The sequence below is a fragment of the Poecilia formosa genome, unplaced genomic scaffold (genome assembly GCF_000485575.1).
Source record: "Poecilia formosa unplaced genomic scaffold, Poecilia_formosa-5.1.2 Scaffold168, whole genome shotgun sequence".
NCBI classification, from domain to species: domain Eukaryota; kingdom Metazoa; phylum Chordata; class Actinopteri; order Cyprinodontiformes; family Poeciliidae; genus Poecilia; species Poecilia formosa.
Window position 1 is genome coordinate 20989 of NW_006800107.1, and position 22073 is coordinate 43061.

At 36.3% G+C, this 22073-nt stretch overlaps 1 protein-coding gene across 3 annotated transcripts; it reads right to left on the reverse strand.

The window, feature by feature from the left end:
- Window positions 1–1697: 1697 nt before the first annotated feature.
- gtf3c2 (general transcription factor IIIC, polypeptide 2, beta) lies at window positions 1698–22062 on the reverse strand. 3 transcript variants are annotated; one of them, XM_007564752.2, is made up of 20 exons: window positions 21345–22062; window positions 20337–20410; window positions 18984–19533; window positions 17899–18017; window positions 17518–17672; window positions 17296–17384; window positions 17084–17161; window positions 16640–16741; window positions 16317–16544; window positions 16105–16216; window positions 15471–15588; window positions 10116–10147; window positions 9861–9990; window positions 9571–9715; window positions 6891–7052; window positions 6138–6216; window positions 5283–5402; window positions 4988–5197; window positions 4163–4270; window positions 1698–2872 (listed from the first exon to the last, which is right to left on the reverse strand). In XM_007564752.2, the coding sequence occupies exons 2-20, from the start codon at window positions 20359–20361 to the stop codon at window positions 2636–2638; spliced, it is 2799 nt and encodes a 932-aa protein (XP_007564814.1). In that variant the 5' UTR covers window positions 20362–20410; window positions 21345–22062; the 3' UTR covers window positions 1698–2635. The 3 variants fall into 3 exon arrangements, with proteins under 3 accessions (XP_007564814.1, XP_016533371.1, XP_016533372.1); XM_016677885.1 differs by having other exon boundaries at window positions 20337–20446; XM_016677886.1 differs by lacking the exon at window positions 21345–22062 and adding an exon at window positions 21073–21338 and having other exon boundaries at window positions 20337–20446.
- Window positions 22063–22073: the final 11 nt, after the last annotated feature.

Below are 22073 nucleotides of genomic sequence, written 5' to 3' on the forward strand. Positions count from 1 at the left end.
GCTCTTTGTCTCTGTAACTCACTATGTTTGCCACTTCGTATGTAGCTAGTTCTGTGAAGGAGGAGCAGAACAGGAAACTCTGAAAGCCTCATCTTCCTCCAAGTTTCCTGCGTTTTTTTAGTCCAAGAAATGATTAATGGAGCGATTTTGATCTGGAGAGAAAATAAAATTGGTACAATTTTCGTTGTAGTTGTGACAAAGTTGAAAGAGTTTTACTAGTTTGTTGCAACACAGAGACACAATAGTCTAAATAGACCTAAAAGTAGGAATTGTGTAAATTTCGATAAATTTGTGCTGCTGTATAAATCAAACAGCTCAGCAGGACTGCTGCAGCAACATTTATAAAACACAGCTTGAAGTATTGCATTGGAAAAAAGTTGATAAAAGCATCAAACATCGAAGTAGCTTATGCAATTTTGCAAAAAATATTTTTATGCTAGCTTGAGGTGGTTTTTGGCTTTTCTGAAATGTCTTAAAGAAGAGAAGGAAACTCGTTTATCACGTCGGTTTTGATGTAGCAAAGGCTCCCATCCACCAGCGGGTTTGTGTTTTACCAGAGGCAGGAAACTTGGAAAAATTTCAAACTCCAAATTTCTAAATTTTTTAGAGATGTGCAGCCCATGCTAGTTTGCAAACTCTACATCTTGTTTATTACATGCATAGTGTTAAAGTTTGTATAGTTTGTTTCGCACCAAACCAAAAGACGGAAACATGACTAATTCGCATTTTCTTTTGTGTGACATTTAAAAATTTTGCTCCAAATTCGCATGACAATTGGATGGAAACAGTTCCCAAGATTCAAGACAATTACAAAACACAAAACATTTATTTTGTTAGATTTAAGTTTGCTCTTGTAGAAGCTAACACGGTGATGAAAAAAAATTTGAGCGCTAGCATAAGTGTGCGCACTACTGTCAGTTTGTTAAAAAAACACAATATTTCCATAATACTCACGATCTGCACTGAGTAACACTTTCTATTTAAATGTAAGCCATTAGGTGTTGATGTTTCGCACAAGTGTTGCACCTTGTGAACATTTTGTTGATGTTCATTGCAAACGCTTGCATGGTTGTTCGCTGTTATTGAAGTATGCTGAAGTTTTTCTTGTTCAACTGCCAGTCAGAAAATTTCAGCACATGTGGAGGATAAACAGAAGAATAAAATTCACCGTTTTATTTTCAGAAAGAGACGCATATTTGTTTTCTTTTTAAAATTATGGTATATATGTTCAAAACAGCTATGAAGAATTAAAAATGACACTGAGTTTCATAGAGACCAATGTACGAAAGGTTTTATATCCATGCATAGTAAAAGGTTCTGGTGCAGCTTTACTGTCTGAAAAGTTTCTTATTGAAGAAAAAAAGCACTTTGGGTCTGTTTGCTCTGGAGGTTTACCGTCTGTTTCTGTGCTGTTGCTGTTTGTGGCGATTATGCTCCGCCTGCGTGTTGCAAATATGTCAGAAATGTATTTTCAGTGTATAATTTTGTGCATACGTGTGTAAATAATTTTCTGTTCCTTGTACGATCGACCTTCATGAAATCTGGCGAAATGGCATAAAACATGTCATAACTGTGAAGTTTGCTGTTTCATTTTTATGTGCAGAAAAAGTTTTGTAAAGTGAAATAAAACAGTGGATATAATGAACGGAGGCTGATTTCTGTCTGATTCGGTAGGAAAAAAATAACTTTAGTCAGTATTTTATATAAAAAAGCTTTATTATCAGCAGCATTTCAAAAATACCAGTATGAAAAAATGGATGAACAGCTTTACATATATATAATTATAAATTAAGATTAAAATAAATGTGTAAACAAACATCAGGCCTGAGCTTTTGCCTCAAGATAAAAATAAGCTGAAAGTGAAAACCTACATTCATGCTGATGTTTCTGTACAACTCATAATAACTGGAATATAAAGGTATTCACATATCCCATAATAACACCCCAAGGAAAAACAAAATTCCAAAATAAAATTCCCGTTTTTGCTGAAAAAAAAAAAAAAAGTGGTCAAAAGGCACTTAGCTGCAGGCTGGCAATGTTTTTGTAACGAAACTGACTGAAACCGTCTGAATTACTGTCAACACCAGGAGCCAAAAACTTTTCTCTCTGTTGATGTGACAAACTGATTGTTTTTGAGTTTAGAGTTATGATTTCTGCTGTTTTTTTGAAGCTTAAGATAAATACAGTCGAAAAATTTTTAAAATTCTTTGATTTCATCCATGACTTTTAAATTCTGAACTTCTGTTCATCTGCTTTCTTTGGACGAAGATTACGGCAACTGAATATTCCTATGTTTTTCTCAGAATTTCAGGATTCTGACTTTAATCTTCTGAGATGTTTCAGCAAGTCAGAATTATAAGAAAAAAGTAAAAATTCTGAGAAACAGAATTCTGACAAGAATTTTAGAATTCTGAGATTAAAGCCAAAATTCTGAGAACAAAAAATTCAAGTGTCTTATTCGTTCTTCAGTGTCTCCAACCCTCCTCCGTTGTTTTTACCTGTAATTTGTAGTCATGTATTTATGTAATTAGGGACATTTTTTGCAAACTAATGCATAACATTCACATATGCATTTAAAACCAGATCAGATTTATTGAGGTTTTGCTGTGGATCCAGGACTGACTGATGTAATGTTTCACCTTGTGGCCGTGCAGTGAGGTAAACTGTGTTGCTCTCGCTGCTCCGCTGCCGTCTGGACGCCGTCGCTGCGGTTCTGGGCCGAGTACAGCGCGCTGAACTGGGCCTGATGATTACTGATCATGGTCTTGAGTTGTGGGGTGATGAACGACCTCGCACAGTGCAGCCGCACCAGGCCCGTCTGACCCGCAGAACCAACCCACACATGGCTGCTCATGTTCGGGTTGAACCGGGCCTGGAGAGGAGAGTGAAGACAACAGCAAAAAAGACCAAAACGGACTGAATCATTCGGCTGAAGACACAAATCTCCATAGTTTCATGTATTTGATGTTTCTGATTTATTTTGCAGAGACATCTAGCTCCAATAAATTTGCATTTGGTAAATTACTTAATTATTTACTAATTTACTTATGTAAATTACTTTTTTACCTCAACTTACTGATAAGTTTATTGTGTACACTGCAAAAATACAAAATCTTACAAGTATTTTAGTTTCCAGAGGAAATGTTTCAGCACAGCTGAAATAAGACAAAACTAATTTATATGAAACTTTTCAACTAGAATTATCAGATTGTTTTAAGTTAATAATTCCTTAATGTTGGCGAAAAAGTTCTAGTTCCACTAGCAAATTATTTCACTTATTTACTTTCTAGCATATTATGTTAATTTATTTCTTTTTTCCTTTTGAACTTTGCTAACTTACTTTTTGTTTATGTGCTTAATCTACTTTTCTAGTATGTACAAATGCACTTTACTTTATCAAATTACTTTTTTAATTCATCTACTTATTTTCTTTCATTCCTAATTATTTACCTTAATGCTCATTTCTTTTTTTAGTTCTTTCCTTAATAATGTAGCAATTTACTTATAATCTCCTTCCATCCAAGCTTCCCTGTTTAATTATTTAAGCTTTTGTCATTATTTGTCTGCACTGTAAGCACTTAAAAACTGTTTTCCGGCTAAACTTTAATCTTATTTACAGTAAATCCCTCTGATTATCTGAGCTCCTTTAAGTAAACCTGCTGTCATTTATGAACCACTCAGCCGTCGCTCTGAGGAAGTCAATAAAACTCTTCCTATAAATCCTTTAACTTTTGCTTTCTTTCTTTCTTTCTCTGCTGACTCATTCTTAACCATTTATTTCATTCAGATGAAAAAAAAAAAGAACAAACTAGTGAAAAACTGTGAGGGATTTTTCGACCCATAAAGTGTCCGTCGATCACTTCGCCCTGAAGGGCAGAGCCGCTCCCTGGACTCTGCCTCTTAAAATTAAACACATCATATCCTCAAATGGCCGCTCTCCATCTCCCCCTCCCTCCTCCTGCTGGGAGTGACATTTTTCTCATTTTCCACATCATTACATTTGGCCTGACTTTATAGCTGCCCATCAGAGAAGGAGGCAGATCCCACCTTTGATTTCTTTCTCTCTCGTTCTGGTACTTATCTGTTCATTTACTCTGTTTTTTCCTCCCTATATGTGCTTCAGAATGAGTGTGAAGAAACAGATAAAGTGTTGTAAACGTACCTTGTAGAGAGCAGCCAGCGGCATGTCGTCCAGGTCTGTAACTGCTGTTAATTCTGTGCTCTGCATGTGTTTCCACAAAGCGTGCTTACTGAGTCCTGTAAGGCATCGCTGGAAGTCAAAGGGACGAATATTAGCTCTAAATATTCAAATAATGGAAACAATAAACTGCTTCATTCCAACAGTACGAGTTTCTAAACTCTTTTCAGACGGTTTGCATGAAAAATGAATGAATCTCTCCAGGCACTTGAAGAAAAACAAAACTAACTTACAAGTAACTTTTCAGAATGGATGGAAAAATAGAAGAATGGATCAAAGGAAGGATGGATTACATGAGGTTACTGGAGTCGCTGCAATGTTTAAACGGTGAAGAAGTGGACAAAATCTAGAAATAAAATGTCTTTAATGCCATTTTTTGTATTTATCCAAACCTGGAAAACTCAGAAATCAAATCCAGGCTCATGCAAATCGTATACAGGAACACATTCACTCCTTATTGTAATCTTCTACCATAGATTAATATGCAAACGTTTGTCTTTGCACAAAGCTTTTCTTAATTGTCCAAATATTGAATATAAAGAAACTGTATACATGTAACATGACTATCTAGGTAACAATCTGGCAGTTAAAACCAAAAACTGGATGTAAGAAAACATTTTACTGAAATCTTCTACAGTTGTAGATTCGTGAAAATAAAAATATCACTTTAGAAAAAGTTTTCAAATCTGATTAAAATGACTTTTACTCACTTTCTTTCTATGGTGAAGTTATTAATGCTGGTTTTAATCAATAAACATTACTACTGTAATAAAAACACTGCCAACCTACCATATCCAAGTCTTTAAAGTGCAGGTAGTATTTCTTCACAGCCTGTTTGTACGTCTGAAACTGCAGGTGAAGACGAGAATCTCCTCCAACTCTTCCTCCCTCATTGTCTTCATCGTCTACTGTCTCTCCTGGTTCCTGTCCTTCCTCTTCCTCACCTTTATTTTGTCCTTCTTGTGCTTCATAAGGCTCCAAAGATGTGATGTAGGCAGGCTGAGGGAAAATAATGAATAAAACAGACTTTCTACACCTTAGAAATCAATCAAAACATGGGAAAAAGGCTTTTTCTAGAACTTACAAAACGTCTCAAGGATGTTTTCTTGACAGAGCAGTTGGGCAGCGGTAAGATGGAGAGAATCAGTTCGCCGAGCATATCTGATGACATCACGGTGTGCAGCCAATCGGAGTAAGACAAGGACTGTGGTGACACAAACAGACCAATCACAGTCATGAAGATCAGTTTTAAATGGAAAATATAAAATATCCTGAACTGAACAGTTCTGATTAGGTTTTATAAATTAAAATATTGTCAAACGAATGTCACCAGGCTCTGTACTATGCAAAGCATTCTGGGTAGAGGACATATGTTAGATGCTAAGGCACTAGCTTGGTCCAACCAGAACAGCAGTGTGAAGAATAATATGAGTTTTCATGTATCACAAACAACAACTTTGAGGTTAATAGGAAGATTACAACATGTTTAGGTCAAAGTGTTCAACTAGTCGATGTTCCCTTCAGTCAATAAGATGGGAAAAGCAGAAGCTGTTGGCAGGAACACTGAGCCAATTTCCCATTTTAGGGGATTTCTTTTAAAGTGTAAAGGTCATTTTTCTCGGCCAAAATTAAACTGGACATGATGTGGGTTCTTAACTCACGTTTTAGACCATAAACTTTAGGATATCACTGCATGTGACTCCTTCCTCGGTTTTCTTTAAAAAACTACAGATTTCTATCTCTTTTTAAAAGCCTGAAGTTTTTCTTTGCTCTAAAATCCCAAAATAAAGATAAAACTAGCATTTTATAACATCCACAATAAAAAAACCTCCACAATTTTGTACAGGAAATGTTGTAAAGTTATATTTTTTCCACATGCCCAGTATGTTTTATGGCTCCAGACATGGAGCAAATCCTCTTTGGAGGAAGTTTCACTCACCCATACAGACGTACTCCGAGGAATTGCAAAGTAGGAGCGCAGGTAGTGATCAACGTAATGAACTCCAACTGAACTTCTCCTAAAACAACATCAGCAAAACATGTGGAATCAACCAGGACATTTTGAGAAAAGTTCATTCTGATGTATGGAAGTTCAGAATAATCACAACATTTGGCCTCTGGTATTTCAAGAAATTATGAAAACGCACATTTTCATTTTGTTTTTGTAAACTATAAATTTAGCCCTAGATTTAATAAGAAGTGTAATTAACCACTGGCTTAGAATGAGTCAAAACAATTCTTAGTTAAAATATAGAAAAAAAAGATATGGAACTGTTTTCTTTGGGAGTTTAAAGTGTAAAATGATCTTAAATAAGTTTTAAGAGGAGTAGAAAATATTTAGCCTTCTTGTTTTTGTTTCCATCTAAATTCTGGAGGACAAAATATTTTCTCTCTTTTTACGCTTTTCAGTGAACTGCAGATTTTTCTTCTGAAGGTACACATTTAATTTTAAATCAACAAAACATGTCTTTATTTTTCCAGACTCAAAACCACAGGTTTTAGTCCTTTTCAGCCTGTATTTAAAATACCAGAAACCCTGGTGAATCCTCTGTTTATGGAACAGAAATGACTCCATTTGTTAAAAAGACACATGCACATGTTTGTGAAAATAATAAATAAACTATTCTGGCATCATAATAAATCTTATCCAGTGTTTCCATGACAACAGAATCCGGGTTAGGAGCTTTCTTACGGTACGAAGGCAGATTCCTGGGCAACCAGAACCCCAGGTGAGTCCAGCGGCCAGCAGAGCTCAGTGGTCAGGTAGCGTTTTTGGACCTTGACCATGTTACTGAGCCTCCTCAGATCCCACGTCTTCAAGCAGCGGTCCTCACCCGCTGATGTCAACAAGTATCTGTCAACAGTTCAGGAAATTAATGAGTCATTTGGACGAATCCAAATGAATTGGGTGAAATACACAAAAAAAGTCTGAATATTTGATTCATACGGTGAAGTTTCACGTGGAATTCATCGTTTTTCTTCTCATTGATCAACTCTGCAAGCAGAGTCTGCTATAAACAACTGATGACAGAAATCAATACGTTTTAATGGAAAGAAAATCTGTTCACTTCATATCTGAGGACAAAAAAGGTTTTTGAATCTGAGCAGAGAAAAGTGAAGCTTGACTCAGACTAACAGAGATCCATATTCTGCAATTTTACATTCTCTATTTATTTTAATCCAACTAATATCCTGTTTTATTTTTAACATAAAACAAGCAGCTGAAGTGCAAAAACACAAAATTAGGATTTTATTTGAAGCCAAAACTAATTAGTTGTAGATTTATCCAGAGATAAATGGTGCTGCTGTGCTGTTAATGGTACCATTAATTATTCAGACGTTTCCATAGTAGCTGCAGTAATGCAACGTGAATACAAAGTTAGATTCACTGGTGCAGAAGTTTCAATGTGACTTCCTTTAGATTACTGAATACACAGGAATAATATGATACTAAAAGATATGAAATATCATCAACAGTGAACAAAAATGGATGCAGGTTAATGACTAAGGAAAAAAATGAAGCAAAAAAGAATGGATACCTAAGAGTCAAGACAAAAATATCAGTAATAAAATAATTAAAATAGTTAGAATTCAAAATATTCCAAATATTTTTGCATTATTACAAATTAAAACCTTAAATTGCTCTTATGTTTTTCATGTTACTAAACAATTACAGAATAATCACAGAATAAAATATAACATAATTTTTTAAACTTAATACTTTTTTCCACTAAGATTGATCTAAAATGACACACTGACAATGCAAATGCAAGAAATAAAAATCTAAATAAAATAAAAATAAAAAAATAGGTATATATATTTTATATATGCTATATTTTAGTAAAAGTTTAACATCATGTATCTGGAACTGGTTTATATTTAAGGCCAAAAACTACTAATTAGTAAAACAGAAATGACTTCAGAGCTAAACTGCCCTTTTATTTTAATTGAATAATCAACAGTTTCAATCGTTTCAATTGATTTTTGCCACTTCCAGCACTGAGCAAATGAGAATTTAAGATTTTTACAGAGTCACACTGAGCAGCTGCAGAAATTTTAACTACCATCCTAATTTCACTGACTGATGCAGCGAGCTGCTCCGACGCAGCGACTGCAGATTAATGTGTTTAACCAGAAGATCAGCTGATCTTCATCATGTCGTAATGAAATAAAGAGACAGGAGACAGCAAAGGCAAAAATATTACTTCAGTTATTGTTGGGATCTCAGTAAAGACAGCAGGTAAAGTATCTAACATATAAAGAGAATATTTCTTCCCTTCCACTGTAAATAAAGCGGTTGAGTGATTTGATTTGATTTCATGGGAAAATAGCAGCAGAGCTTAATGAGGTGAAATACTGAAAGATATACACAGATATGTTTGTTTATATCATCACCTATAGCTGCTCTATTTTCAACATAAAACAGTTATTATTATTATTCAGGTAACACATTACAAATCTAAACATCAAGATTTATTTTGTCTTTTCTGGAGTGATATTTTCTAAATAGAATCACGTTTCAGTATTTGTGAATTTCTCTGTCTAACTTAACTCTATTAAAAAATATTTGTGGAACATTTTCCTATTTCTATATTTTTTTGCAGTGCATATCTAACATATTTTAAAGAAAAGGCAGCTTGGGAAGCTCAAATACCTCAGCACAATGCTACTTAACACACTAATGGCTGCTGTTTCCAAAGCAGCCAATCGGGGAGCTCCATTCATTTTGCTAGGCACTGATTGGCTGTACCTCTGAAATAAGGAAGTGGTAAGATATTAAAGTGTATTTGCTGTTTGAATAATTAAAATAGGAAGCTCTCAGCACTTTTAAAGGGGATCTGACATATTTGCTGATTTCAGCTATAACACTTGAAATTTTAACAAAAGAAAATATCCATGTATTTCACGGGCATGAATACAGAAAATACATATTACCTATTAAAAAAGATGATTATTAGACTCTTTAATAAGGTTCTAATGTAAACATAAGTTAACATCGCAGCACCTCAGGGGCCAATTCTAGGACCTCTACAACATCAAAAGCTAATTTTGTCAACAGCAATGTTGCGCTATTGCGCTGAACCAGTTCAGAGAGCAAAGAGTGGCTGATTCAAAGAGCCCAAATTTGTGTAAAATAATCAGCAGCCACTTTTTTGACTTTTTTGACTTGTTTTATAGTTTTACATTGCCTTAAAGTAGAAGATTGATGTGTCAGTTTAAAAAAAATAAAACTTTAATTTCTGAAGTCATTTACCCCCTGAAAGAAATTAAATTCAAGACAGTTTGGGCTTTTTCTGCATCACAAACATGGAGGCACAATAAAAACTACAGAATCTTTGCATCCTCCAACAGTCAGTGGGAGAAGAGCTCACCTGGATGCAGGACAGAAGACCAGAGCTCTGACGGCGTTGTCGTGAGCGAGTATCGATCGATAGGGCAGCAGAGTCAAAGACCGGTCTGGCTCTCTGACTCGCAACAGGGAAGATTTTGTACAAAGATCGAAGAGTCCAACAACACCTGAAAGGAGAGAAAAGGACTAAAGAAACAAAAGAATCCAAAAGACAAAAATATTTACTACAGCAAAGAAGAAATGAATCAGCAACAGAGAGAGAGATCCAGGTTATTTGTTTGTTCTTCCAGAATCAGGAAGATCAATTCGTACCATCGTAGAATCCAACAGCCATTATGTTGTGTGGTTTCTGAGGAAGCCAGTCCATAGACAGAACCTGTCCGCTCCTTTCTTCTCGAGGAGATTTGATGCAGCCCAGTTTTAGAGTAATCACGCCTCGCGCCTGCAGAAAATGAGAAGGAAACAATGCAATTCCCTCTAAAAGAAGCAGTTTCATGACTTTATTTTCCTCCAGGCCAACGTCACTCGGTGCTTTAAATGACAGACAGACGTAGAAACAGGGCCTACCTTGTAAATTGGTGGTTTTTCATCGTTTCTTTCTGCAAAGACACAAAAGCATTAACAAATTTAGTTACATATTTCCATTTTGAAATGATTTTAGGTCTTTGAGATGCAAATTTACATTGTGAGAAAATATGAGATGTCATGGATGAAAAAGTCTTCAAGATGAATTAAAGTGAAAAAAAAGACTGTATGTTTGTGGATCTTATGGCTCTAATCCAGCAGTGGTTTTCTAAGTGATCATTTCTGTGTTTAATGGTTGGAGAAAAAAGGTATCAGTTCGTTCTAGGTCATTAGTTTTCCCTCCTCCTCCGGTTTGGATTCGTAGCGGTTCAGATCAATAGTGTCCAGTTAATTCACCCAAACTATCCATCACTTCACCACAACCCGAGTAAAACACAAACTACTCCTTTACTGAATCTGGTCCAGCTTTAGATGAATGAACGTAGATGAACGCTGACATCCCTTTAAAACCAGATGCTGTCATCTGGTTTTTACAATAACAAAAGAAATAATTTACATATTCCTCAGGTCAAAATGTCAAACTTTACCAAACTTAGATTTTCAGAGTTTTTAACACATTTTTTAAGGAAAAAGGTTAAAGAGATGAAAGGACAACAGATGGGAGGAGAGGTAAAAAGATAAGCAGATGGATGGATGGATGGATGGATGGATGGATGGATGGATAGACGGACGGATGGACGGATGGACGAATAAACTGATAGGTAAATGGAAATATGAAATTTATTAAATAAATATTTGACCATTCTGCATTTTGTTTTTCTAGACTTAAAATACCTAAATCACATTATGGAAATTGGAACTTACATTTTTTAAACCTCAAAAATAATAATTATTTATATAAATAAATCTGTTTTAAATCCATTAAAAAAAATTCTGAAGGAGAGAAACTTCAAATCTTGATCTAAAAATATTCCAACACTAAAAACTCTGACCCAGAACTACAGAATGTCAAGGATTGTTTTCAGCAGAGAATAAAAAGCCGGTGCAAAGCGCAGCAGTTTGAGTCGGCTTCTGGCCCAAAGTAAGTCCTCGATGAATGACAGTGCAGCGATACAAGACGAGTCAGCTACAAGAGCTAAAATTCATAGCTTCCAACATTAACAACCCGCTCGGCGATGCATCTTTTTTGTCATTTCAATTATAGATCCTTGTCTGATGGAGAAAGGCGCCGTAAATTATGTGAGCTCCCAACAACACCTCACATCCTCACTGCTCATTGTCACCGCCCTGCTCCAGTCCTGCAGTTTTTAACGGCCTCCTCCTCTCAGTCATTGTGGCGACTGGATTGACAAAAGCCATTTACAATTATCTGTGGCAAACAGAAGTGGGCTGCCGCTCGGAAGGACAGAGCAGAGACACTTATAGGTTCTGTTTAAACCCGTTTGGGTCAATTTCCCCACAGAAATGGCGTCCAACCAGATCCATGTGAGATAGCTTTCTGCATATGAATGATGGATGTTTCACTGCAATTAAAGGTGACCTACTATGCTTCCTTAAACAGGTTAGGGTGGATTTATGGGCAATACAAAACATGTCCATATATATATTTTTTTGCACAAAAGCATTCTTAGATAATGAGATTTTAGTCTAGTCAGCCTAATTTGATCTGTTTTAGGGCCTCTTGTCACTTTAAATCCAAACAAGCTGCTGTTGGCCACGCCCCCTAACTCTACATTACAACCAGGAGTCTTTGAACAGCAGAAGTGGAGCCTCCTGGACAGCCAACAATAACGCAGCAAGTGGTTTCTGGAAGGTAAGCCAGCAGCTAAACACTTGTCTTTTCCAGCAGCCATTGTACAGCGCAAACAGCAGTAAAACCAGCTGACCAAACAAGCTGGAGCTCAGCTTGGGTTGCTAGGTGACGGACTGGGTTTTGCTATGGTTGCTAGGTAACGATCAATGCCCATGGACTGTGACTTACAATAGAGAGGTTTTTGAAATGACATGTTTTCAAGACAACAAAAACCATTAACTGGGTGCTTTTTGATCATTTAAAAGCATCATTTTTGTTTTTAAAAGCAGTTGAGACCCAAGTGGAAGAACAAAAACATGCAAAATGTGAAGTTGGAGTATCCTAAGAGAATCCACGCATGCATAGGGAGAACAAGCAAACACCAAGGCAAAAGGTTGGGGATTTGAACCCAAGACCTACCAACATGCTGGAAATGTTATTTTGCTACCTAAGATTTCTCGTTATTATTCTGGCTCATGGGAAATAGAAATTAATCAATCCAAACTGATCTAGAAAGGCAAAAGTTTGGTAATATTTCAAGTCAAACAGTGAGATAAAAACACAATGTTTTAGTTTCATCTGGATTCTAAAACTAAAACATACAAACCACATACTAATAAACATGGAAATGTACATCTGAAGCTCTGAGTCTGCCTCAGTCACCCGTCATGCTTTGCTGCTGTTTTATAATGTGAGCACCTGGAAACTGTTTTATCCAATAACTATAACCAGTGGTCGGAAACCGAACCCAATGATCCGTGACAAGAAAATAAAATGGAAACCAGGGGCTACAAAGCAGTGGGGAGGGTAAAAAAAAAGAAATGTCAGGTTTTATAGAGGTTTTTATGTCCAAATTCAGACTCGCGTATATTTCCTTTAGTTGTAAAATCGAGTCATGTGTAATAGTGTCCAGCCTGAGACCCAGCAGTTAATTGCTTTTCCTTTAAAAACAAAAACATATGAAACAAATGCAGTTTAAAATTTAAAACTCATCTTTTTCACATCATTCTTACAATTATCAGCTAATATAGAAGAAACAGCTCATTTTATGTTTATTAATCCTGCAAAAAAAAAAGTTTAAATCTCCTTGGGAAATGAGTATGACAATTTCTCTTAATCCCTCTTGAAAATAGGAAAGACATGAGAACAAGTTCTTCAAGAAAGGGAGGTGAGTGATGTAAAGTGTAAAATGACAATTACAAGATTCACATCTTATTTAAATTTATTATTTAAATCTGCACCAATGTCAATCAAGCTCATGTATTCGTTGCTAAATATGCTAATGACAGAGAAAAATCTTAATGTTACAGGAAAACTGCTGTTATCGGTGGCCATGCTAAGTAGCCTGAACATTCATGACAGTTTACCAAAGAGCGTCACATGGAGAGGTGATTGACAGCATTAAGACCCGCCTCCTGGCTCTGATTGGTTGTTTCTAGATAGCACTAGGAGAACACAGAGGATCTTGATTTTTCACAGATTACCTGTTTCATGCTAAACAGTCACGACATGGTGACAGTTTCAATATGTAAAAAAAAAATACATATTTTTCTAGTATAATAAAAGTTATACTGCAGTTTTTAAGTTTTAACAAGGCTAATAGTCTATGTTAATATTTTAGCTAAAAACAGTTGTGTTTTCATGTGGGTTTTCCCAACTGAATAACAGTAGTCAAACTTTATTCTTTTATCTGCAGTAAAACATGAATTCAATATACTGTCTGTGTAAAACCATTTATTTTCAAGTCTCTCTTGTCCTGAAATGCGATGATTCCAGACTGGTGTTGTGTTTAATCAGATTGGCGGCGGGGCAGACCCCTGACAGGAATAAAAAACACTAACTCACGCAGACACAAGCGCCATTCTGCATATGATGGATGCTGCAGATAAAGCGGTCATTAATCTCATTCACACAGCATTCTACCAGCAGAGCCCCAGAGGCAGCAGACAGGACTGGACCACAGGCTCCACCATCGATAATCTCAGCATGGACTCGGTTTTTTCACAAGATTTTTTTAAACTATTGTCACCGTTAAAGCTGCATGGCACAAAAAGACTGAGTGCCCTGGAGGGCGTTGTCATTTTAACTAAGATTTGCTCCAGTTAATGAGCTCCATGTCTGATATGATGGATAATCCAGCTGTTTGATTGATTAAATAATTATTGAGTTCATGTACTTGCCTATGAAAGCCTCCTGACATCACCTTCTTACATGCTTAAGCTATTCATCAATTACTTCATCAACAAAAATGTTGGATAATTTCTCATAATTATTCTGATGTTTATGATTTCCTGAAGTATCTTCATGATAAGTTTGGGTTTTTGGAAAATGGTGCAACGTTTCTTGATGCTCCAGCAGACCATAAATAAGGTTTGAGGCAACAAGCAGAAGAAAATCTGCACTGAATGACTCGCATATTGCTTCTAATTAAACATTCGCCCAGTAAAGCAACGTTTTCCTGAGAATAGCTAACATCAAAATCAAGTTCTGGTTCATGTTGAGTCAAATCTTCTGTTTCCTGGGACATTTCTTGCAGAGCTAGTGCGATTTATCCATCAGGTGTTACTCTGCAGTCCTGCAACACTTCGTGATGTCAGAGAGATTTAAGGCTGCAGTAAACCAACAGCACCCTCTGCTGGAAACAATAAATACTTCACTTTTTTAAACCTGCTTAGTTAAAGAAAATGCAAAATGAGAATAAAGTCATAATATTATGATTAAAGATAAAAATTAGAATAAAGTCATATTACCAAAATAAAAACGAAATAATATGAAAATAAAGTTCTAATATTATGAGAAAAATCATTCTTACTCTGATAAAATGAGAAATGTTTAGTATCTTGTGAAGTTACATTAATAAGGAAATTCTTTATCTTTTAACATTTCAGCATCAATTTATTATGAGTAACATGGCTTTGAAATGATTCTGCAAATGAGTGTCTATTTCAAAGAAAGAACCACAAAAACCTGCCGAGTTGATCACATCATTATTGGTATTCTGTTTCATCACGCAAAAATTTAAATATAGCAAATATTCAAAATTTTCCTTTTCACTCTAAATGAGCAAACAACTTCTGAACAGTTTCACCTACTTAGGAACCATCCTAAGCAACAAAACGTCGCTGGGAACCAAAGTTTTCCTTCCTGTGGGTCAATGGGAAGAGCTGTCACTTGACAATCTGAAGGCTGTGGGTTCGATTCCAGCTTCCTCCCACCACAAAATACTAAGTCTATTTAGATGATCTTTAAATAAAGCTAAAGGCAAAAACTTTAACCTTTCCAACCACTGACAAAATTCTTTTTAAAGGGGATCTGTTATGCAAAATTCACATTTTACACTTTTTTGTGCTTCCATTTGGGTTTTTATGCTTCTACAAACAGTCCAAGTGCTTAACAAAACCACCTGTCTGTTTTTTTTACAATAAGTTAATGTTTGTTGATGTATGAAAAATGAGCTGTTTCAAAAACCCTCCAGCCCGTTACCTAGCAACGCCAGTGGAACTCAGCCTGTCACCTAGCAACCCAAGAAGAGTTCCAACACGTCACCTTTACATTGAAAAGAAAATCTGAATTGATCAGATCCTAGAGAAGATAGAACGTCTTACCAGGGTGTGTGAGTTTTGTGTTTGAGAGCAGAGCATCAGGATGAGGCAGGCTGTAGATGGTGACCACACCGCTGGACGTGGCGACAGCCAGCAGGCCCAATCTGGGCAAGAAAGGAGCCTAAAGACAAAAGGAAAGGTGAGAGTGCATGTTTTTAAAGGTACATAACACATACAAGTTGAGTTTAGTTTACTTTATTTGGGATCCACATTTAGCTGCAGCAATGCTATTTTTACTGTGATCCATACATCACTTCATTACATCACTAAAACAATTTTTAGAACATAAGTGAAAACAAAAGAACAAAAAAACAATATGGAAGACAACATGGCAGAATATACATGGTTTTAGGTTAAACACATTATTAACTCTAGTATGAAACCAAAAATTTATATTGTTGACTGTTTACTGTAATATTGTTTTATCTGTCCTTTAAAATGTTTCACTATTATTAAACATAACACCAGCTGGCATTAAATAATGTTAATGTTCTGTACATTACCTTTTGGTAAAATGAATCTATTTTTAATAGCATGCCTGGTGAAATGATACTGTGTATATTGACTGAACAATATATTCTGAAATAAACTAAGTAGCTTCTGGCTGAAAAATACACAAAATGCTAATTATTTTTACCTTTCTGACAGAGTCAGGAAGCTCCCAGCCTCCTGCTGGACACCACTTTAACTGCCAGATGAAGCCTTTGTCCTGAGCCAAACCATAAACCAGGAAGGGCTGAGAGTCTGGTCTGCACAGGATTTACACAAAGAATAATCAATCAGTCAACAGTAAGACTGAGAAAGGAAATTGATTTGAGTTCAGTCTGGATGTATGTATTTTATATCTACTTCTTGTTGTACTCCAGTTTGCCACAGTCCCACAGCTGGACCAGTCCGGGTTCTGAGTAGGTCTGGTTCACATAGTGCAGGTCGTCCATCCCTCGATGGCAAGCCAGAGCGATGTACTGGGAGGCCGGAGCGCCGTCCGGGCTGGGACACCACTCCAGGGCCCAGACGGGTCCACCAGCAAACAGAAACATGTCCCAGTGGCCCGGGTGAGCTGCCATCGACTCAAACCTGACAGGTTCAGCAACAAGTCAGCTTAACTCAGCATTCACTCAACCTTTCATCTCTTAAACCACAGAATAAACGGAAAGGCTCATCAGTCTCACCTGCTGAGTCTCAGCAGCGGCGTCTCTTCCTGGTTCAGATTGTCTCTGGACACTTTGAAGGCAGCCGACTCCAGTTCTTGAGGAAGGTATTTTTCTAATTCACTGAAAAACCAATGACTTAGATTTAGTGACGGCTAATGCTGTATGACACAGTTTAATAACTGTCCTGACATGCTAACAGTTTATTATCCAGGCAGGAGAGACAATTTCCACATTAACATGATCTGGATCACATCATCAGCTGCTGACAAGCTGCTAATCTACATCCTTTGGTTGATTAAAACATGTACAAATTGTGTGTATATTTGAGAATTTCACTGATTAATTATTTACAAACCCTGCAATTAACTCAATTAAGATTTTTAATCTAGTTCCACCACTAATATGTTTATTATTCCAAGTAAATAATTCAGCTAAAAAAGCAAACAGATGAAAATAATCTACTTTTCTGGTACAGGCTCCCAGTTGTTAGTGGAAGGAACCCATTCTGGAAACACCCAGCTGCTGTAGTTCTCTTCCCGGCTGAAAGCACAGGCACATGGTCAAAAATACAAAAACTATTTGTATTTCTAGCTGCATCAGTAGAATTTTTTTCTATTCATTTTGTGATTGAAGTGAAAAACATTTAAGTCTGAAACACGGTGAGAAGATCTTACAATTTTTTTGTCATCTCAGCAGAATCCAGAATTGTTCTGATGGTATTAAAGTCGATTCCGTTGTGAGGTTTGCCATTTGAGCTCCTCGGCTGGGGAACATAAACAATCAAGATGAGTTTTCACATAATTCACCAAAAGAGATTATTTTATTGATAATTAAGTTTAGATTTACTAAGAAACAAAAATTATTATTAAAGTAGTAAATATTAGGCATCATCTTACTTGGTGAAAAACTGGATGAAATTTCTCTCGTTCCCCAAAATCTGATTCAGCATCTGACACTTCTTCATATTCATATTCCTCTTCCTCATCGGCTTCTTCGTCTTCCATATTTGGCACAAAGTCTTTCTCAACGTCATCAACTTTTCTCTTTCGACCTTGAGCGCAAACATAAAATCACAAAATGTAGCATCACACAAAGTCGCCATTTTTTCTTCACGTTTATTTGCTTTTTTGGGAACCAAACTTTCTATTTATGCACACATTATTTCACATTTTTTAGTTTCTTTTGCCCGTAGCTGTTTTTTTATCAACACTGATTACAAATGAATCTGGTGAGACTCAAACAGAAGCTACAATGTGTGACGGAGGCATCCGCTGTACCTTTTGTCTGTTTGGAAGATTTCTGTTCGGATTCTTCGTCTTCGTGCAGCTTGGAGTCGAGTTCATCTCTGGGATGAGAGAAAACCTCTTTGGCTAAAAGTTGGAGGTACTTCAGCGCCCTGCACAAAATTTGGTTGAGTATTAAACACTGTAGAGCCACTGGAGAAATATAGAACTTCATAATTGCTAGTTGAGAATACACATGGCTAACAGATGATACTCATAAAATTTCTCACAAATTGTAGGTATTAATTCAAGAGTTCACTAAGAGTTTTGGATATTTCTGCAACCTGTACAAACAGATGGAAGAATAGATGGTTTAATACAATACTTCAAAGTGCATTTACCTTAAAATACACTTTGTAGGTGTGACTTATTTATAACAATTATGTAAACAACAGGAAGCAGAAATATTAAAATTCTGTTCAAAAATACTTTATTTATCCATAAAGGAATTAAATGTCATTATCATATCGTCAAAATGCCATTGTGGATGATGACAATGTGGGCAGGAAGGATCTCCAGTAGCAGTCAGTCTTCCAACAAATTTGAAAAAGCCTCTGACTGAAGACTGTTGCTGTATGAAAGTTTTATGACTGTCATAAGATGGTAACAGCTCAATTTCCAGGCAGCAGAGATGATATTTTCACAGTAACGTGTCATGGATGACACCATCAACTGTTAGCAAGAACTGCTAATACTTTGGTTTTGCCACTCCAAGCAGAGAGATGTTGGAGTAGGGGATATGATCCATGAAGCTGCAGGTATTATTGCAGCTTTTGAGATGCTAATTAGCTGCTCCCACTTGTAAAATCAACACCTTGTTGCCAAGGTTACACAATGTGAATGTCCGTTAATAAAAAAAGTATGAGTGAAAATTCTTGCAGCATCCAAAACTAGAAGCAATTGTCTTTAAAACATGCAACGCCTCAACCCCAAATAATTATAAATAAAAGTCCACCAAAAGAGCAATCAGAACTAAGGTAACAGAGCAACATTCCATGTTTTAGTTATTTTCTTTGCTAGTCCAGATTTCTGAAAACCTTTCAAAACTGTGTCTACTGTAGTGACATCATGTGACTCACGCTTTAGCAGCTCCTCTCCGGCGACGGCCCCCTGTCTGGACCTCCTCATCGGGTTCAGCAGGAGGATCTGGTTTTTCTTCATCCGGTGGGTCTTTAACTTCCTCTACAGGCTTCTTTCTGACATACTTTCTTTTCGGCTTCAGTGACCCATTTTCCTGGTGGACAGAATTTTCTACAACGCCGCCTCCAGTTTCTCCAGTCGGCAGGTCCCCAGGAGCAGAGGCAGTTTCTGCAGGCTGTGTTTTTCTGGGTCTTTTTGGTTTTCTAGGAGTTATTACTGTGTCAACAGAGTCTGCAGGGATTGTTTGTGGCGATTCTTTTTCTCCATTTGTGGTCTGTTGTTCAGGTGTTTTAGTTTTTCTCCGTTTTGTGGGAGTCTTTCGAGAGGTTGCTCCTTTCCCCACTGACTTTCGAGTGGATTTCTGTTTGACGCTTTTAACAATGTCCGTGTCGTTGGTTTCAAAATCAACATACTTAGAATTTCTCTTTCGTTGTCGTCCTCTTGAGCTAGAAGACAAATAAATATCCTGCTGTGATGGCGTGTCCAGCCCTGCATGGAGAGATTGAATTATTTTATAGTCCTTTGCAAAACAATTTTTCCAAAAAATAACATAAAAAAAATCTGAACAGTGTGCACTCCACATGCAAAATGGTGAAAAACTGACATTTCCATCACAGTGTTCACACCCCATTCTAATAGTAAAACACAATGATGGCAGCATCATGCTGTAGGGATGATTTTCTTTAGCAGGTCAGAGAACAAAAATAAAATAAATCCCTTTTATTAGCTTTCCCTACAACTCAGAAGCAAAATGTTGTTTGTTTGTGATTAAATCGAACTGTTCTAATTTGACAGTAAAGGATTACGAACACTTTTAATTTTCTAGAAAATGTTTTTATGCATCAGCAAAGCAAGACTTTTTAAAAATCCAGTAAAAGCGTAATTTCATGTCACTTGAAATAACCAACAAATGTTGCTTTCCAGTCATTTGAGATATCGATATAGCACTGATGATATTTGATATTATATTTGACATATTATGTGGAATCTGAGGTAAGACCCAAAACTATATTCAAGATATTCTCCATCCCATCTGACACATTTTACATGATTCAATAAATTAGTCAATTTGTAAAACCCTTTAAAAAGCATCTATACTTTTGCTTCTGCTTATTAAAATCCAGTTAAAATGCATTAACCTTTATGTTTATAATGTGAAAACAGTTCTAGGAATGCGAGACAGTGTGTTTCAATAGAAATAAATGAGAAATTAACACTTTTTTTTTGGAAAGAAAAGTGGTGTTTTTAAACGTATTATGTGTCTAAAACATATGAGGTGTGTTTTTACAAACCTTGTCCAGAGTCAACGGGATCCATTGGCTCCAGGTAATTTATGTGAGGGTTGTCCTGCAATATGCTTCGTCATCTATAGGGCATTGTTCAATTTCAGATTATCTGTACACTGGATGAGAGCATGATAATTCAGTAATATTGCATCATTTTTTTAAGTTTATTTTTAAGGAACTTTCAGAACAATTGTAAATAACTACGATGAGTTTAAGCAGAAAGCAGTTCACTACACATAATGGAGATTTTATTCAATTAGATTCAGCAAGTAAAGGACTAGTTCGCGGTTTATAGCGCTATATAAAATATATATATATAAAAAACTAATAATAGTTTATCAATTTCAGATTCTAATTTAGAGTTAATCAAATGCAGTACAGACAAAAAAGGCAATAAAATAGATATTTCCTGAATCAGATGCTAACTCTGGCGTTATGGAGATATGCTGTCACTATGTACACAAGACTCCATTGAAAAAAATGATAGTTTACGTTTACTGAGTAATTGCAGAGTTCATACAAGAAATTAACAAATAAAAATCAACACGCTGCATTGTATCACGTCTCCCATTGTTTCGGTACATTTTTATTCGCAAAATAAATAAAACAGAAAGTTATTTCAGTTATAAAAGTCGGTTGTTTTCCTAGCAAGTCAGTAGCGCCTTTGAACCTCGCATTTTGGCTAACACACACGGCTAAGCTAACGAGCTAATATAGTAGTGGCGTGTTGTGCTACTTTCACCTCGATATTACGGAAATGAGGATCACCAACGATCACCACTGATTGCCACCATTAAAACCTAATCGTGAGGGAGTCTTAGACTTCCACCCCGGTGGCAAAGCCTGGAATCCCTCGTACCAAACTCGGGATACCGGACACCAACAGCACGGGATCGAATCCCGAGCGCAGCTCTCGGGAACAAACATGTGGATGATGATGGACTACGCAGAGCGAAAACCGTCGTAAAAGATACATTACCTACTATTTAGTCAGAAAGAAAAAACTGCAAATACCTCCAGTGTCGGTCCCGCTGCATCTGAAAAATCAAACCTACAATATCCTTACATCAGACCGCCATGTTAATGTACAGGCATAGTGTTCTACACCGCCCCCTGCCAGGACAAAGTGGAATTACGAGAGATTCGTTTCCACATCACTGGTGCCCAAAAGCTGTACTTAAGTAGCCTCGGAGAAGCACTTCTTGAATATATTTTTGCTCAAGTAAAAGTAAAAAGTAATTTCTGTACTAGCATATTTGTAGTAAAATATTCAAAGTATAAACAAACATATTATTACTACTGCTGTTGCAAAGTTTCATACATATGGCAGACATACTGGATTTTGAGGAATTTCCAAGTCAAATTTTTCAATTCAGGGGCCATTTAATTTTTTTTTCCTGGTGATTATATCAAAGATGATATAAAGAGCCAACTTGAAGAAGGGTAGACATATATTTGTACAGTTTCACCTAATAAATTAGGCTTAAAATGACTAAATCTCAGAATCAAATATTTGCCTTATATCTATAAGAATTTGAACAATTATTATTTTTCACATTACCACGGGAACTCACTAGAAAATTTTTTGTTGTTACAATAAAGAGAACATGGTCAATATCTTTCAAAATGTGAGTTTTCTAGATCAGGAATCCAATCTATGAAATGAAAAATGCAGGTCACTGAAAATGAAAGAGGGAAAAAAGTTAACTTTTTGCAGAGAACGTGTATATAAAAGTCAAAATT